Raw genomic sequence first — 16342 nt, 5'->3', positions numbered from 1 at the left:
CAGCTGCGTCCAAGCCAAGGGCCGGCTGGACTCGGGCCCGGCCCAGCCAGGCTCCCTCTGAGCTCAGACCTCTGCAATGGAAAATCGCCGTCATCCCCTCTGTGCCGGGACTGCTGACACACCAAGCCCAGCTGGGGCTCCGGCCAGCTGCCTGGCGTGCAGACAGGCTTGCCCCCATGCTGGCCTTTCCAGTGACGCCTTTCAAAATACACCATGTTCCAGGCTGGGCTCGAGTATTAATAACAGCTCTTTCCTCCCATGGGCCGCCCGTGAGCCCAGAGCCCTAGCCCTGCACACCCGCTGGGGGCGGGACCTGCCCTGTGAGCCGGGACACCACGTCTGGGACACCCTGGCTCCTCAGGGCCAAGGTGTCCACCCTCAGGGTCTTGTGGGAGGTGCCCACATGGCCACAGGCAGGGGGGCTCGAGCCCTTGAAGCCACGAGTGTGTCATCTGGGGTCCAAGGTCGTCCCGACCACCTCGAGGACACAACCTTCGAGAATTCACCCCACTTGGCGGGAACTCAGGAGGCAGAGGTCATCCGCCACGTCCCACTCACGCCCCGACCCTGCACCACACGTTCGTCCACCCCCGTGGCGTGGTGCACCCCCTCTTGTCCCTCTTGCCTGGCACCGAGAAAGCCCCCCAACACAAATCTGGTGAATCAAGGTGTGAAACAGGCTTAGGCGGAGTCGCCGGGGACCCAAGGAGAGGCGGAGCCCGTGATGGTGAACGGCGGCTTTATTCCACGACACAGAACCCACACGGCCGCGAACAGAGAGATGGGGGGACACGGGAGGGCGGCCACCAGGACCCTGCCCGGCACCGAGGAATATGACCCAGCACTCTCGGTCCAACCCCTTTGGGGGAATTAAAAAATAAAATCACATAAGAAGAAGAGGAAGTGGACAGTCAGTCCATTGCCCACGAGGCTGCGTGTAGCCGGGCCCCAGCTCCTGCCGCCCAAGCCCCTTGGCCCACGGAGGCTGGCCTGGCTAGGAGCCCCTTGTCCTTCATTCTAACGTTTAAAGCCAGGCTCCCCTTGAATCCTGATGTCGAGTTACTGCTCTAAGGGGTCTCTGGGGAGGTACCCCAGGGTCCGGCTGAATTGAAGCAAAAGCAGCAGGAAGCAGGCAGATTCCAGAGTTTTCTGGAACGCCGGGGACTGTGCAGGCTGCTGCCCAGACGGCCGGCTCCCCGGGCCTCATCCGTGCACAGTGTCCAGGCTCCTTGCATCCTCCTCTCCCTCCTCTCCTGCCAGCAGGAGGTGATCCCGCGGGGGGCGCTGGAAGAGCCCCGTAGGTCACGGGAGCCCGCAGGCAGGTGTGGGGCTGAGGGGCCCAGGGAGAGCCGGGGCTGGGAGAGTGTGCTGCGCCTCTAGGGCCACAGGGACACCCACCCCACCAACCTGGGCAGGGGCTCTGTCTACAGCTCTCCAGCTCTGCGGGGTGATTTCCAGCATCTGGGACCCCTGGACGGAAGACAGGCAGAGGGGTGCGGCAGAGCCGGGCACGCGCACCTGGAAGCAGGAGCCCCAGGAGTACTGGTGCCTCAGGGAGGCCAGCACGGGGCTCTGTCTTGCCCCTCCCTTCCTGGGGACCCCTTCTCCAGGCAGTGACCCCTGGTGACAAGGAGAGGAGTGGGTGGCACCAGCCTGCAATGTCTGGGACTTGCCAGGGAATGTGCGCTCCCCGACTGGTGGTCCCGGTCACAGGGCCCCTGGGCAGCTGTGTGGGCCACCTCCAGCGCCCCTCCTGGCCCACGGCCACCACACTTGCTAGGCGGGCCCAGCCTGGCCAGAGCTGTTGCTAGGATATTGGTCCAATCTGCCCACGTCTGCAGCAGACGCGGGCAGATTATCTGTCCCCGGAGCAGGCCTGGGCCAATGGGAGGGGCACTGGGAGGGGGTGACCGAGGCCAAGGGGGACCCAAAGCACCCCCATGGCTTTGGATCACTGAGGGAGTTGGTGACGCTACACTGGGTTCTGCCTGGGGATGGACTGAGGCGTGGTCGTGTGGGTTAGATGGGAGACACATGTGTGGTGTGCAGACAGGTGGATGCTGAAAGGATGAACGGGGGACCAAGTGATAGCTGGGTTAGAGTGATGGATGGATAGATGGACAGATGGACGGGTGGATGGAGGGATGAGTGGATGGGTGGATGAAGAGATGGATGGGTGTATGGATGAACGGCCAGGGAGATGACAGGATTGGTCAGAAGGGTGAACTGATAAAAGAAAAGAATCAATAAGTCATTGTAGGTAGGCTGAAGCGCTGGGCAGAATCATGGCCACACAGACACGCTACAGTGAGCTGAGACAGGCAAGGTGGGAGGTGCAGGGACTGGACTTTGGTGTCATTCTGAGGATGTATTTGGAAAAACTGGCAAATAGGAGGAAGTTAGGGCCTGCCCCAGCCCTCTCCACGGTGTCACTGGGATGAAACCAGAAGCAACGCCCCCTCCCACCTGTGCCCCTCCACCACTGGACCCCTTGGGCCCTGAGGCAACCCCACAGGGTGGCCCCTTCCCGGGAGGCCAGCTCCTCTTGTACTACGGCCCTTACCCTCCTGGCCCCAAGGCCTTCTCCAGCTCTCCTCTCTTCCCCGGTAGCACCCAAGGCTTTCCTTTGGTCCTGGGGATGGGAACCCTCGTGATTCAGACGGGGTCTGGGGTGTGCCAGCCTGTCCACACGGGGAATGGTAGGCACTGGTCTTTGCCAACAGAACACCCCCCAGACACCACCACCTGGGGACAATGACACGTCCTAGGCCAGAGAGACGAGGGGGTGGGAAAGGTCGAAGGGTCACACGTCAGGGGGCTTTCCACCGGGGCTGAGGGGGCCCAGGCGCCAGCATCTGCTGTCCCAGCCTGTGCATCCTCCCTGACGCGGCCCTCCTGCGGTCGCTTTGGCCTCAGAACAGGGTAATGCTGCCGTTTTGGTTTGACTGGGTGGGGAGGGAGCGTCTGCGAGCAGCCGCATCTCACTGAGCTTTGGGCTCACCAGCGTGTCCGATCTCGGCCCCTGGGGAAGAGACCCTCCCACGCACACCTACGGCCCCTAAGCTCAGGAGGCAGCGGGTTAGGCCGGGCTCTGAGCTGGACCCCCTTCTGTCCAGACGCCCTCTTTGCATAAGAAAGGCAGGGGGAACACAGACCGCCAGCAACTCCAGCTCCGGCCGCCTCCCCACTCCCCGACCACAGCTACTCATTGGGAGTTTGCCTTCTCCGTGAGCCCTTTGGCCAAACAGGGCCTGAGCACAGCGACCAACAGACATGCCGGCTCCCAAAGCACGGAGGGGGGCCCTGGACGGAAGGAGCCACCTGCGTCGTGTGACCCAGCCCACACCCGGCAACCACTGACACGGCGCCCCCGTGGACACCCCCTCCCGCCCCCTCTGGGCCTCAGCCTCCTCGCTGCCAGCCGCCCAGCCCACCCGGCTGCGACCCTCTGACCCTGCATACGCTCTCTGCTGGCAGGGGCTACGTCTGTTGGCCTCTGGCCGGCCCCTCGTGCCAGGCTTCTGCAGCCCTGGCCAGAGGCAGGTCTTGGTATATGAGATACAGGTATGGGGGCCACACAGGGAAGATGGCCTTTCCTAGCTGGCTTGAGGTGACCTCTTCCCAACAGCTGGGGTGGGAGGGGCCGTCCCCACCTCGGACCCTCAGCCTGTGGTCCAGCCCTGCAGGCTGGTCTGGCCCGATGCCACCAGCTGGCCAGCCCTGGCGCGCCTGCCTGTCCTCAAAGGGGACCCTGGGAGGGGAAGAGGAACAGAGGCCGGCAAAGCACACCCGCGGGGCTGCAGGTGACGGGATCCTCCCAGCCAGGACTCACCCCGCAGTCCTGACATCAGGGTCTCAGACCTCCACAGCCACACCCCAGCGCACCCAGGGCACCACCCTCCACCAGCACAACCTCGTGGGAATGGAGTCCGAGGGGGAGAGGCGGGGCTACATCACAGCAGGTGCACAACTGCCCTTCTGACAGGTCCAAGTCTTGCGAGAGAGAAAGCAGACTGGAGACGTGACGGGTGGGCGCCCACTGCCTCTCGAGAGCCGAATCCCACTTGGCCCCTGGTCTTCTGAGACCCACAGAAGCGAGCCTCGGAGGGGCAGGCGGCCCTGCCGCCCCAGGCAGCCCGGGAGCTTTCTGGAGGGTGAGAGTTAGGGCTCCTGCCAGGTGGGGTTCGGATGGCACCTGGCCTGTGTGCCGACGGAATCCTTCCTGGCAATACACAAAGGGCTAATTCTTACAACTCTGAAAAGTAACAGCGATCAACCAACCTGCTGCTCGCTGCAGGACCGCAGTTCAGCTTTCTTTGAAAACCTAGTTCCTGAACTTTACATACTTCCATGGTTTCTCTTAATTTTTTTTTTATTTGGCAAACATCTCTTCTTTATTATCATCATCATGAATATCATCATTTGGACCTCTGCAAGGACTATATACATTCACATTATCGCAGACTATTGACTTCTTGCCTCTCGGTGGGGCCCCTGGGCACCCGGTTTCAGTAGCTGGTCACTATTGCACTCCAGTCCAGGGAACTCCTTACAGCCACGCAAGAAAACACAGATCGGAGACCGTGTTTGCTGTTTGTTCTCCCACTGGGTACAGATCAGAATTTCTTTATTCCTTTATTTCCTCCTTGAGATCGCGGGGGGAGTTGAGTGGGGTGGGGGGACAGGGCTAGGCTTGGCGGGGGGATTTCGGAGAGAAAACATCCCCTGAGGAACAGCTGGACAAAAATGCAGGGTTATATACAGCTGATCAAGTCTCCAGAAGGTGCGGGGAGGGCGGATTGCTTTTCTTTGTCGTTTTATTCCTTTTTCTGCGAAAGTGTGGAGCTGCAGGAGACACAGGGCTGGGACGGAAAGACGAGGTGGGCGGGAGGCTTCTCGGAGCGGGCAGCAGAGGTAGAGGAGGACACGAGAAGCAGTTGAAGGCGCAGTGGCTGTCTCCTCGCGCTTTGAAAAGCAGTCAAGAATCAACCCAAAAGATTGTCACAGTTTTGTCTCAGAATTATGTTCTCTCTGGGAAGGACACGTGAGGACTTCTTTTTCACAAATGGAAAGAATGAAATTTGACGGAAATTCACAGATGGAGTGAGGACAGATGAGGTACCCTCCCTGCACGTGTGCAGACGCACGCTGGGCGTGCCCCGGGTGCACACGCAGACGGGCACACACGCGTGGGTGCCGAGGGCCGAGCTTCTCACCCAACCCGGCCCCGGCGGAGGTGCTGCCGTCGAGTTGAAAAGAAAGAAGTCGCTTCTTGTTGGACAAAACACTTCAAACCCCAACATCCCAACCCCCCTGAACAGAATCAAAGCAAAAGACCGACATCTGAACAAGCCCAGGCGTAGAGTAAAACAGTGAAATAAATACTTTGGCAGTGACAAAAAAATTTTGGATTTTGACTTCTTGTGTTTGCTTTTTGGATTTCCTTTGGAGCAGAGGTGGGTCCGGCGTCCTTGGCTGGCTAGCTGGCAAGGTAGTTTACAGGTATGCTTCCTTTACCTTTTTTTAAAAAAACTTTTTGGATTTCTACTTAAAGCCAAACAGCTTGACATTAAAGGAAAAAAAAAAAACCCTGAAACCAAAAATTACTTCTTGAGTCTGAAATTGACATCTTTCTAACCGTCCCCACTGCACCAGCCACACACCCCGGGGGTGGTTTCAGTGACACAGCGGCTCAGATCTCCGGCTATAAAAGAACAGTTTTCTTTTTCCCTTTTGAATCAGGAAGGGGAGGAAAAAAAACCCCAGTTTTCTTTGTCCATTTCTGAGTAGCTCTTTTGCCAAACAGCCCCCCAAAATTCTTCAATGAAAATATAACCCACCAATTAGATTTTTTCATTGAAGAGAAAGTGTGTGAAAGTCATAAAGAGAGAAAAATGAGAGAGACAGAGAGAGAAAGAGGGAGGGGCGGGTGTGGACGAGCCGGTCACCTCTGGCCGGCGTCCGTCCGGCTGCCTAAAGCTCGTCGGGTGGTTTCTGAGGATGCACGAAGAGGTTGAGGCGTGATCGTCAGGTAGCTGAGGAAGTTGCATTGATGCAGTCTTGTTGGTTCTGTGTTTTCTTTTGGAGAGAAGCAGTAGCAGCAGTGACTCCCAAGGTCGGCTCCCAGGTCTGGGCGCGCGTCTAGCGGGCCGGGCGGGGCCGGGTGGGTCGATGGGCACCGGGTCCTGACGGGTCAGCGGGGCGCGGCATCCAGCGGGCCGGGCGGGCCGGGGGAGCCGGGGCGGGAGGGCCCCGTGGAGCCCGCCTCGCTGGGGCTGACGGCGGCCGGGGGCAGGCAGGGGCCCAGGCCTGGGGTGGCATCAGGCTGTCCGGGCACTGGCTCGACCGCTGCGGCCGAGGGGCCCTGCAGGCTCTGGCCGCACACATGGTGGTGCTTCTCCCAGTCCTTGTGCTGGCAGAAGGAGCCGCAGTAGCGGGCCGCGTTGCAGCCGCTGCACGTCTCGCTGGCCTTGCGCCCGCAGTTCCAGCAGCTCTGGATGTGAGGGGGCACGGTCAGAGGTGGCCTGGGCCGGCCCCCCAGTTCCCCAGAGGACCCATCCTGGCTGCAGACCAGGGAAGCACACACTCCAAACACACCTGCTCAGACCCAGCCACGACATCACCGAGCAAGAAGAGAAAAACCCCAGCTTGCGATGACCCTCTGCAGACACGGCCCCTCAGCTGGGCCGTTTTGGGGGGACGGGCTCCCACAACTCCAGCCCACCCCAGACAGGTTCACGGTGGGCCACAGCCCCCTCCCTCTCTTCCAGGAAGCTCTCCTGGCCTTGCCAGGGCTCCGATACCAGAATGTGGCAGCCCTGGCAGAGTAAAGAAGTGGGCTGCGCAGCCACAGCTGCTGAGATCCTGTACTTCCCCTACCACTGGGCCTCTGATCCTTTTTTCTGTAACAAGCAACGACCCCAGCTGCCCACACGAGCAGAAGGTGGGCAGGGATTCCAGCGAAAGGCCAGAGGCAGCAGCCCAGGCTGTGGGATGGGGAAGCCAAACCGCCCTGGGAGAAAGGCCCAAGCGCCCATTTAGCCCCCAAAGCCTCCTGCTGGCCACACTCTGCAGGCATGCCCCCCGCCCCACCCTTGCTGCTCCCCAGATTCCTGCCGGCACACTCCCTCAAGGACTGTTCGGACGGACGGTACCACTAGCGGGCTTCCCTGACACCCACCGTCCTCCCTACGCACGTCCACGGCCTGAAGCGCCACAAGCTGTCCTTCTGTGTCCCAGCTCCCCTTGCCCCCTCGGGGCCAGCTCAGCACAGACGAATCCAGGGGGCTATGGAGAAGTGCCCTCCCCGAGGACAGTCCCAGGACCCCTGGAGAGAGCCTCTCCCTCCTCCTAACCTCTCTGCCATCCAAGCCCTTCTCAGACAAGGAGAGAATGCAGTGGACACGGAGGTACCAGCGCGGTGATTCTCACGCCCCACTGCTTGCCTCTGCTCTCACAGCTTAGAGGAGGCCTTGGCGTCTGCCAGCCTGGGTTCAAATGACGGCCCCACCACCTCCTAGGGAGTGATCTGGGGTGAGCCATCTACCCTCTGGAGCCCTCAGTCTCCACATCTGTACAATGGGGACACCCACAGGACCTGCCTCACCAGGCCATGTGGGGTCAAGGGGCCCCAGGGCTGCCCAAGGTCACGTGGCTGGGAAGCATGTGACCGGGAGGCGGCAGAGTGGGGTTCCGGCCCTGGACTGGGTTGCGGGTGGTGGGGGGCAGGGAGGGCGGGCGGCCCTACCTCGCTGGAGTCCTCCTGCTGGTTGACCACGGTGAGGGCGTCCTCGGAGGCCTGCCGCCGCGCCTCGGCCAGGGCCCGCTCCATCTTGGCTCGCTCCATGCTGATGAGCTCGTGGGCCTTGCGCTCCGCGTCAGACACAGCTTTCTGCAGCTCTGACATTGCCTGCCGCTTCACCTCGTTCACTGCTTCCTCTGCAAAGGACGCCCCCGGCTGGTCAGCACCTGGACCGGCCCAGACGGGTCTCCCCTGCCCACAGCCCCGGGGGCGCGAATGGTCGCGGGGGGGGGGAAACCTGCAAAGCCCACCCTCTACCGTAGTGTAGAGGACCATCCCCTGGAGGGCGGGGACTGGGCCCACGCCCACATTCTGAGTCAGCAGGCCTGGGCGCGCCCGCAGGGACCCCCACGCAGACGCAGGGGAGGGCGAGAGGGTCTGGGGCCCCGGGCCACCCCCACTCACCAGCTTTTCTCCAGATCTCCTCGGGCATGTAGCTGGACAGGGTCCGAGGCACAGACTCCCGGTGGACATCTGAAACACAGGAAGGCCAGCATCACACACAGGACGGGGCCCACCCGACTGGGCCATGGGGGCAGGGTGTGAGCGTGATCTTGGGGGCGCCCAAGGTACCCATGGTGGAAACCCTGTTATCAGTTGCTGGGGGGGGCAGGGTGATGTCAGGGAGACCCTCGGGAGCCGATGGGCTTTGGATTCGGCTGGGAGCTGGGCCGAGCCTCGCCCCTCTGCGTCTCCACGGCCATCATGCAGGGGCCTCCCAGCGCCGGGCCCCTGGCCTATCGGAACCGAGAGCTGGGCCTCCCAGCGGGTCAGGCAGTGTCTGTGCGGCAGGCGGCCCCTCTTTTCCAGGTTACACCGTGTTGGGTGCTATTTCACTGCAGGGCCGTGTGAGGGCGCTGCCGTGGCGAGTGATGGCCTCGGCCCCGGTGCCCCGCGCGCGCCCACAGAGCACACCTAGCTGAGAGGCCTCAGCGCCCGCGGAGCTGCCGAGGGGCCGGGAGGCGGGCGCGGGGCCCTTCTTGCTGTCCTCGGCGGCGTCACTGTAGCGCCGGATCCAGTGGTTGAGCTCCTCGCGGTCGGCCTCCTGGCAGCGGCGCAGCACGGTGAGCGACCGCCGCGTCTTCTCGGCCATGTCCATGATGCAGTTCAGGAGCTGCGGGCACGCGGGGCCGGGTGAGCCACTCGATGACGAGGACAGCCGGGACACTGTCCCACACTCCGGGCCCGGCCAGCCCGCCCGCCACGCCTGCCCGAGGGGGCTCAAGGCTGCGGCCTGAAAACCCACCTCCACTGCCCGGAAAGACACCTGAGCAGCTGGGCGGGGCTGGGGAGGCGCCCGGGGCACCACACCAGCCGGGAGGTACCTGGGGCTCTCCCTGCAGCCCTCGAGGTGCGGTCTGCCCCGCGAAGCAGACGGGCCAGGGCCGCTCTGGGGACCACCCTTCTCTTGGGGTCCCCTCCCCAAAAGGACGCAGGGCAGGGATGACCCTGAAAATGGTGTCAAAGGGGTCCCTCCCCCGCGGCCAGGACCTTTCTCCGGGAGACGGTCCGCGGGGCCCTAGAAGGGAGGATGCTGAGGGGCCGACCAGGAGCGCACGGGCGAGCCTAGACAGGCGGGCGCAGGGCCAAGGGGGCGCACACGAGCCCTGCCCCCGCAGCGCCCGCAGGTTGGGCAGAGCGCCTGCGAGTTGCTGCGACGCCCCGTGGCCCGAGCCTGGACACTCACGTTGTTGAGGTGCTTCCACTCCTCCGACCACTCGCGCTCCGTGAGCCTGTGGTCAATCACTTCCTCAGGCCGGGACTCGTGCACGGCTGCGGAGGAGGCTGATGCTCAGGCCCCGGCCCCGCTCCCAGGCCTCGCCCCCGCTCATCAAGCCCCGCCTCTGCTCACGCCCCTGCCGCAGGCCCCGCCCCCACCCACGCCCCTGCCGCAGGCCCCGCCCACGGGCTGTGCCCTCCCGTGGAGAGGTGAGGAAGAGAACCCTGGGCACTGACCGTCTGCCCACTGCCCTGGGGGCTCAGGAAAAGGCCTGGCCTCTACCCATGCTTCGGAAGAAGAGACCCCTGTCCCCATCCCGCGCTTTGGCCACGCCTCCCCCACCTCCAAATCCAGGCACTCTCTTTCTGCCCCCTGCTGCTGGCATAGTGGCCTCAGACCTCAGTCAAGGGGCTTCCCCAATGCTCAGGGCCTCCTATGGCTACCTGGCTTCACCCATACTTTACTGCTTCCCCTGAGCTAGCTGGACTCCTATGCATCCTTCAAAGCATAGGTCACAGGCTCCTTCCTCCTCAGCCTTGGGCTCTCAGGCTTCCTTAAGCCCCATGTATCTCCGGTTGTGTAGTAATTATAGGTGCTTCTTTGCTTATTCTCAGTCCTGCCAACAGACTGTGTCAGTCCCCAGGGCAGGGCCAGTGTGGCCTGTTCACCTCTGTGTCCCCTGGGCCGAGCTCCAGCCTGGTAAGACGGGTGATCTGGCTTACCTGCTGGGTCTCAGGTGAGCAGGTCTAAGTGTGGTCTCCTGGGAAACAGTGGGGTCGGGAAAAGCCAGAGCCCTGACACTCATTCCCCATGGGACCTGGGCCCCTTGTCTTGCCTGTGGCCTCAGTTTCCCCATCCCGCCTGCCTCCCGGAGGTGTGATAAGACTCCCGGGAGACGAGATGGAGGGGAGAGCCCTGGGTGTGGAGCAGGGCTGTGTGCTAAGGGCTTTACATGTTCATCCCTGACGCAGCCTCCAACCGTGTGTGTGGCGGGGGAGGGGTTCTGCTGTTATTTCCATTTTATAGATGAGGAAACTGAGGCTGGTTACAGGGACATATTGACCAAAGTAAAGCAAGGTCGGCTGGAGCTGGGGCTGTGCCCTTAGCCGCTGGCTGGTGTAGCTCCAGAGACTGAAACAATGGGGTGCCCACACCCCATAATCAGAAACAAAACAAACAACTGAGAGCTGAGAAATTCACGCCTGCGGGGCAGCGTCTGGCTTCCTCACAGCAGCTCCTCCTACACTTTTTGAAATACCGAATATGCTCACCCCCACTGTGACCCAGCAGGGCCCATGCTTCCTGGGCTGGGGTCTACTTAGGCCTTTTTTAGCCCCCAAACCTGAAACGCCTACCCACACTGCAGCAGAGGTGGGAGGTAGTGGACACAGCCCGCTGTACACCACCCTGCCCTGCTGCCCACGGAGCTGGGGCCTGCACCAACGCCCCAACCAAAATAGTGGCTGAGATCTGCCTGACAGCTGGCGTTTATTTTTGCTTTAGCAGAAGCGGGTGGGAATTAGCACCTGCCTGACCCGGCTGCAGGGAGCCAGACGCTATCACCTGCTGCCCAGGCCTGGGCCTGGGCCCGGGCCCTGGGAGCTTCCGGGGGGAGGAGGCAGGGGCAAGGCCTCTGCTGACCCTTCCTCTGGGCCCACCATCGGTGCCCTGGGCCTCTGCCTCAGGGGCAGCTGTTTCCAGGTTTCCCACACCAAAACGCTGGGGCGGGGGGGTCCCTGGCGTGGAGGCTAATCCTATTCATCCCTTTGACCCAGCACAGAGGAAGGTCAGAAGGTCAGTCGTGGTAGCTAGACGACTTTGGGCCTGTCCGTTACCCCTTTGGGCCTCAGTCTCCCCATCTGTGACGTGGGCACGCTAACACATCACACAGGTGTGTCAGAACACATCGGGGTGCTGCCTTCTAGGACCCAGCAAAACATACAATGCCAACAAGAGGGCCACCGGGACCTGCCACACCACCACCAGTAACAGCTGGGTCTCAGCACCCACTCTGGGCCAGGCCCTGTATTAACCCCCTCTCACCCCCTGAAGGCGGGGCTGCTCTTAGACCCAGCCAGCAGGGAGGAAGCAGGCATGCAGGGCATGTGACCTGCCCAAGGGCACACCTGGGGGAGCTCCAAGGACCAGGCAGTCCTGCCCCTGGGGGGTGTCGCCCCAGCACCCCGCCTCCCTCATCTCCTTCGTTCTTGCACAGACCACCCTCTACGGAGTTGGTGTTTTGGTGTAGCAGGACCGGCCGTGTGTGCTCATTGATGCCTCTGCTTTCCCTCGGGGCGCCTGGGCATTGGAGGCGGGGGCTGCAACTCCTGCGACTTGGGGACCCCCCACATGCCGGGTCTCTCCCGGCTGCCAGTGCATCCCGAGAGGCTCTAGATCCCATACCTGGCCCTGCAGAGCCCCCAGGACAGACACCTCTGCAACCACGGCGCCCACCTGCCATGGGGAGGGGCCCTCCTGGCCCTGAGGGTGGCGGTGTCGGGCTTCCCCCCCGGGAAAGATGGCTGTCCCTCAGGCTTCTGGGCGCAGCCCAGACGGGGTGGGGCGCAAATCTCTCCTCTGCACCCACGTCCTCAGAGTCCATCCTCCCCGGACAGACGCGGCCGGGCAGCGCCAGCGTTCACGTGCGCACGGCAGCCCCAGACGCTCCGCCCGCCCCCCACCTCCACTCGGCGCACGCGTGCACCCCCGCAGCGCGCCGCTCACCCAGCTGCCGATGGCGCTCCCGCAGCTCCCAGGGGTCAAGGTGGCGGTAGGAGTCCCGGAAGTGGTGGGCCACGGCCATGTCCTCCAGGCGGTAGTGCGGAGGCGGCGTGGGCTGGGGCAGCCCGTTGCTGGGGCTGCAGCGCTGGGCGGGGCTCAGGGTGCACGGCCGTTTGCTGAGGTGGTCCGGGTGCAGAGGGTCACGGTCTGACCCGTTCTCTTTGGTCCTGGTCCCAAGAGCAGGCAGGGGACAGTGGTCACGGGGCCACGATCCGTGGACAGAGGGGTGAGGGGAAGGTCGGGGCGCGGGCAGAGAGCGAGCGAGCGAGGAGGAGACAGACCGAGGTGAACAACGGGAGAGACCAGACCCGGCCGCTGGGGGCCCAGCCCGGAGCTCCCCTCTTCCTCCTCCTCTGGGGCTCCTGGGGTGAGGTGGTCAGGAAGCCTGGGCCTCCTTGGAGAGAGTGGGGGAGACACCCTCCCCCATCAGCAGGACAGGTACCCACGCTGTGCCCCAGCAGTGAGGGCCAGCCCAGGCACCTGGGCACCTCGGGCTGCTGGACACTCGGGGTGCACGTCCAGCACGAAGGGAATAGCCAGGGCATGCCAGCCAGGCAGTGTCTGTCCTGCCTCCGCCCCTGTCCTCCCGGGGCATCCGAGTCCTCAGGAGAACCTGCCACGGCCAGACAGGGTGGCCTCGCGGTGACTGAGCCTGTTCAGTGGCCTTGCACTTTAGGCTGAACCCAACCAACCCAGCAGCGGCTGCCACAGAACGCAACGTGGCATGGGCCTGCGTTCCCTCAGCCCCGGAACTGGGGTGCCCGCTAAGCCTCAGCGCCGGCGCAGCTCTCAAGGGTCAGGTAGGGAGAGAGCCGGCCCCTCCGCCGTCCCCCCAGGTACCTGTCAGGTGTCCTCCTCTTGCCGTTCTCGTTGACCTCCGGTAGGAGCTCTGAGGCGTCGCTGGGGGAAGAGGCGTTGGCGTCCAGCAGGAGCTGCTCGTGCTGGGCCAGGTACTGGGCGGGGGTCTGCTTTGCCAGGCGGGCGCAGTGCAGGAGCTCCCGCTGCAGCAGGGGCAGGTTAGCCTGCGGGGGTCGGGGAGGGGCTTGGACTGGCTGCTGACTGAGGTCAGGGCGCCAGGTGCTTGGAGGTGAGGCAGGGACGCCAATGGCCAGCCTTGCTGTGTGACTTTGGGCAAGCTGCACGACCGCTCTGGGCCTCGAGTTCCTCTGCTACAGTCTGGGGATGAGGGGGGGACCATGCCCCCCAGGAGACCCAGCGGTTTGGGGTTTTTCCCCTTCACCAAGCTCCCTCCTGCGTTGGCATCAGGAGAAATCGAGGAGGCCTCCTCACCAGGACCCGCTGCCTGCGCCTGAGGAAACAGGCCCCAGACAACCGCCCGCACGGAGGAGGAGAGTGAGGGTCAGAGGGGACGGGGCAGCCCTGCGCACAGCTCGCCGCAGTGGACGAGCAGGACCCCAGCACACCTGCCGCGGACCCCAACGTGCGCTGGCTGGTCCCGCCTGCCCACTTTCTGCGGGTTCCCAGCCCAGCCTTGAATGAAGGCATCAGTGTACCCACACGGCTCTGGGCCGTCACGCGTGTCACCTCCCGGGGTCGGACACGACCACTGGGTTCCACATTTGTGGGCAAGGACACCACAGCACAGGGAGCAGAATGGCACGTGGGGGTGGGCACAGGATTCGAACGCAGATGCCGCCTGTGACCACCGTGCGTAACTGCCGTGCCCTCCTGCCTCCACCCTGCTCTAGGCCCTCCCAGCGAGCACGGCAGGGCCCTGGGGGCTCGGCGGTCTCCCCAGAGCCACCGTGGGGGGATGCTGGCTGGGTGGGGGCGCAGCGGCAGGCCGCTTGGGAGGGCCAGAGTTCTAAGTATCTGTAACGAAGTGCAGCTCCCCAAGTTTCTCACGGTGTTTCAAAGCCACCTCGGCAGCCTCTCCCGCCTCTGCGCCACCAGCCCCCACTAGCGCAACCACCCGGACACGCTCAAGCAGCCAATGCGTTTTTGTCAAGCAGCGCCGGCTGCCAGGCCTGTTTTTTTCCTACTTGGAGAGCTGAACAGGGGCCAGCCTGCCATCTGTCGAACACGTTAGGAGCATGAGCTGGGAAAGGAGGTCCCGGGAGGTCCGAGGACGCCAAACATCCTCCCTCCCCCTCGCCAGCCCCTCCTCTCCTGGTGCAGCAGTGGGGGGGACAGCACGGGCCCTGGCTGGTTGCTGTTACGGCCATGGAAACATCTGGATTCCCGGCCGGCTGGACCCAGCTGGGAGCCGGGGCCACGGGTGGAGGGCTGGCTGGGCGGGGCAGCATCTCCCAGCTTCCGGAAAGCCCCACCACTCAGCCACGCACAGCGTCGGGCTCAGGAGAGGGTGCAGGGGACCTGGGGCCTTTGGCTGGGGGAGTGGGGACCAGGGCCCGGAAGAAATGCATAGAGACTATGGGGGGCGGTGCTCATCTCCTTCCTGGGCAGCAGTCCCAGTTCTGTCCCCAGGGCCTGGGAGGCCTGGCTGCTGAGAAGCTGGACAGACCGAGCTGGTGGGTCCCAGCTCTGCCACCTGAAAGAAGGTCCCGTGCTGCCCCCTTCACAGACGGGAACTGTGGCCGGAGGGAAATCAGTGTTTGCAAAAACACCCGCAGTCACGGTGTCACTGGAGCAGGTGTCTCCCGTTCGCTGAGGGTTTATGATGTTCCCACTGCTTCCCCAAGGACCTCCTCCACTGCCCCACGCTCCACTGCAGGCCCTGCGTCTGCCCACCCTGGCTGTGCTGTGTGACCATGGGCAAGTCACTTAACTGCTCTGACTTCTGCCTCACCTGCAGCTGGAGCTGCCAGAAGCTCTGGCTCCTCCCATCCTGGGTGGAGCTTCTCATGAGTTAACTCTCCCAGTCCCACCTGAGGAGGGGGGCTGTCACACCCCAGGGGCCCGGGAGGGGACTGGGAAGCGGGAGTTTTGGTTGCCCAAGGGCAGAGCTGGGTTTGAGCCGGGTGGGCTGGCCACTGCTCCTGCCTCTGCTATAGGAGATGGTGCCAAGGGCCACCACACGGGTGCGCCACGGTTGGGCCTGGGAGGCGGTCAATCCCCAGGAAGGCGGTGCCCCTGCTGCTCCCAGGTCACAGGTGGGGAAACCGAGGCCGCCCAGCAGGCCGGCACGCCCCCCAGGCTCCCTTCGGCACTCTGTGTGCTCAAGAGGCCAGGGTCCCACAGTGAGTGGGGGGGGGCAGGGGCGGGGCACTCCCCAGGCAGGGCCGCGGCGACTTGTCCACAAGCCCTGGGAACAGGACTGGCCACGCCCAGGAGCCCCACGTCAGGCAGACGAATGGACTCTGTCCCTGACAGCCCGCCGGCTCAGGGCCCTCCCCCAGCTGCCCCGTCACTAGGAGAGCAATCGGGGCGCCAGGGGGCACACCGAGGCAGGCGCTGCCAGGCCGGCACGTCCTGTCTGGCGTCTCACTGGGGTGTGCCTGGGAGGATGCTGGGATGCCAGGGCGAGCGGGCCTGGCGGGGTGGGCGCGGGGACGCGGGGTGTTTTCCCTGCTCTTGCTCCTCAGATAAACAAGGGCAGCTGACACGGGTGGGTGGGACCTCCGTGTAAATGTCTAATCTGACAGAATAGGCAGGCACTGCGCCCCCACGATGGGGAGCGTGGAGTCAGCAGTAAGTTGAAAGCAGGGAGGAGCGGGAAGGGCTCCTGATGAATTGCAAATGACTGCCAGATGGGCGAACCCTCAGCCCAGCTCAGAGTGAGCTCAGCGGGGTGTGGGCGGGAAGGCGGGAGGAGGGAGCGGATGTGGGGTCCCCTTGGAACGAGGTACGGGCCTGGGGCACACCCCTGGCAGGCTGGGAGGCTTGGAGCTGGAGGGATGCGGGTTCCGGCCTTGCTCCCCCCCTCCACCAGAGGGGACCTCAGGGCCTCAGTTTCCCTGCCTGTTAACCGGGAACAGTGGCAGTGTCTGCGCCACCCCACCCACCCCAAGGGCTGCTGGGGGCTCAGCAGGGGTAGCTGCAAAGGACACGTCGTCTGCAGGACACTTGAAATCCCCAGATGACGATGCCCCGTGTCAGTCGAGCACGTCCCAAAGTCT

At 63.6% G+C, this 16342-nt stretch overlaps 1 protein-coding gene across 4 annotated transcripts in view; it reads right to left on the bottom strand.

Annotated features, from left to right (window-relative positions):
• Positions 1-725: 725 nt before the first annotated feature.
• CBFA2T3 (CBFA2/RUNX1 partner transcriptional co-repressor 3) overlaps positions 726-16342 on the bottom strand; it is an 85932-nt gene continuing 70315 nt past the window's right edge. For 3 of the 4 annotated variants that reach the window (XM_081216654.1, XM_081216657.1, XM_081216655.1), the window contains 7 exons: positions 13143-13324; positions 12246-12469; positions 9489-9574; positions 8717-8915; positions 8207-8275; positions 7748-7938; positions 726-6493 (listed from right to left, as the gene is read on the bottom strand). In XM_081216654.1, the coding sequence (XP_081072780.1) occupies positions 6194-6493; positions 7748-7938; positions 8207-8275; positions 8717-8915; positions 9489-9574; positions 12246-12469; positions 13143-13324 (1251 nt within the window). In that variant the 3' untranslated portion in view covers positions 726-6193. Of the gene's footprint in view, positions 6494-7435; positions 7517-7747; positions 7939-8206; positions 8276-8716; positions 8916-9488; positions 9575-12245; positions 12470-13142; positions 13325-16342 lie in introns of those variants that run through there. The other variant, XM_081216656.1, reaches the window with a different exon arrangement.

This window comes from Mesoplodon bidens (assembly GCF_964165515.1).
Source record: "Mesoplodon bidens genome assembly, chromosome: 18".
Classification (NCBI taxonomy): domain Eukaryota; kingdom Metazoa; phylum Chordata; class Mammalia; order Artiodactyla; family Ziphiidae; genus Mesoplodon; species Mesoplodon bidens.
The sequence above is the reverse complement of the archived record's forward strand: the minus strand, read 5'-3'. Positions and strand labels throughout refer to the sequence as shown.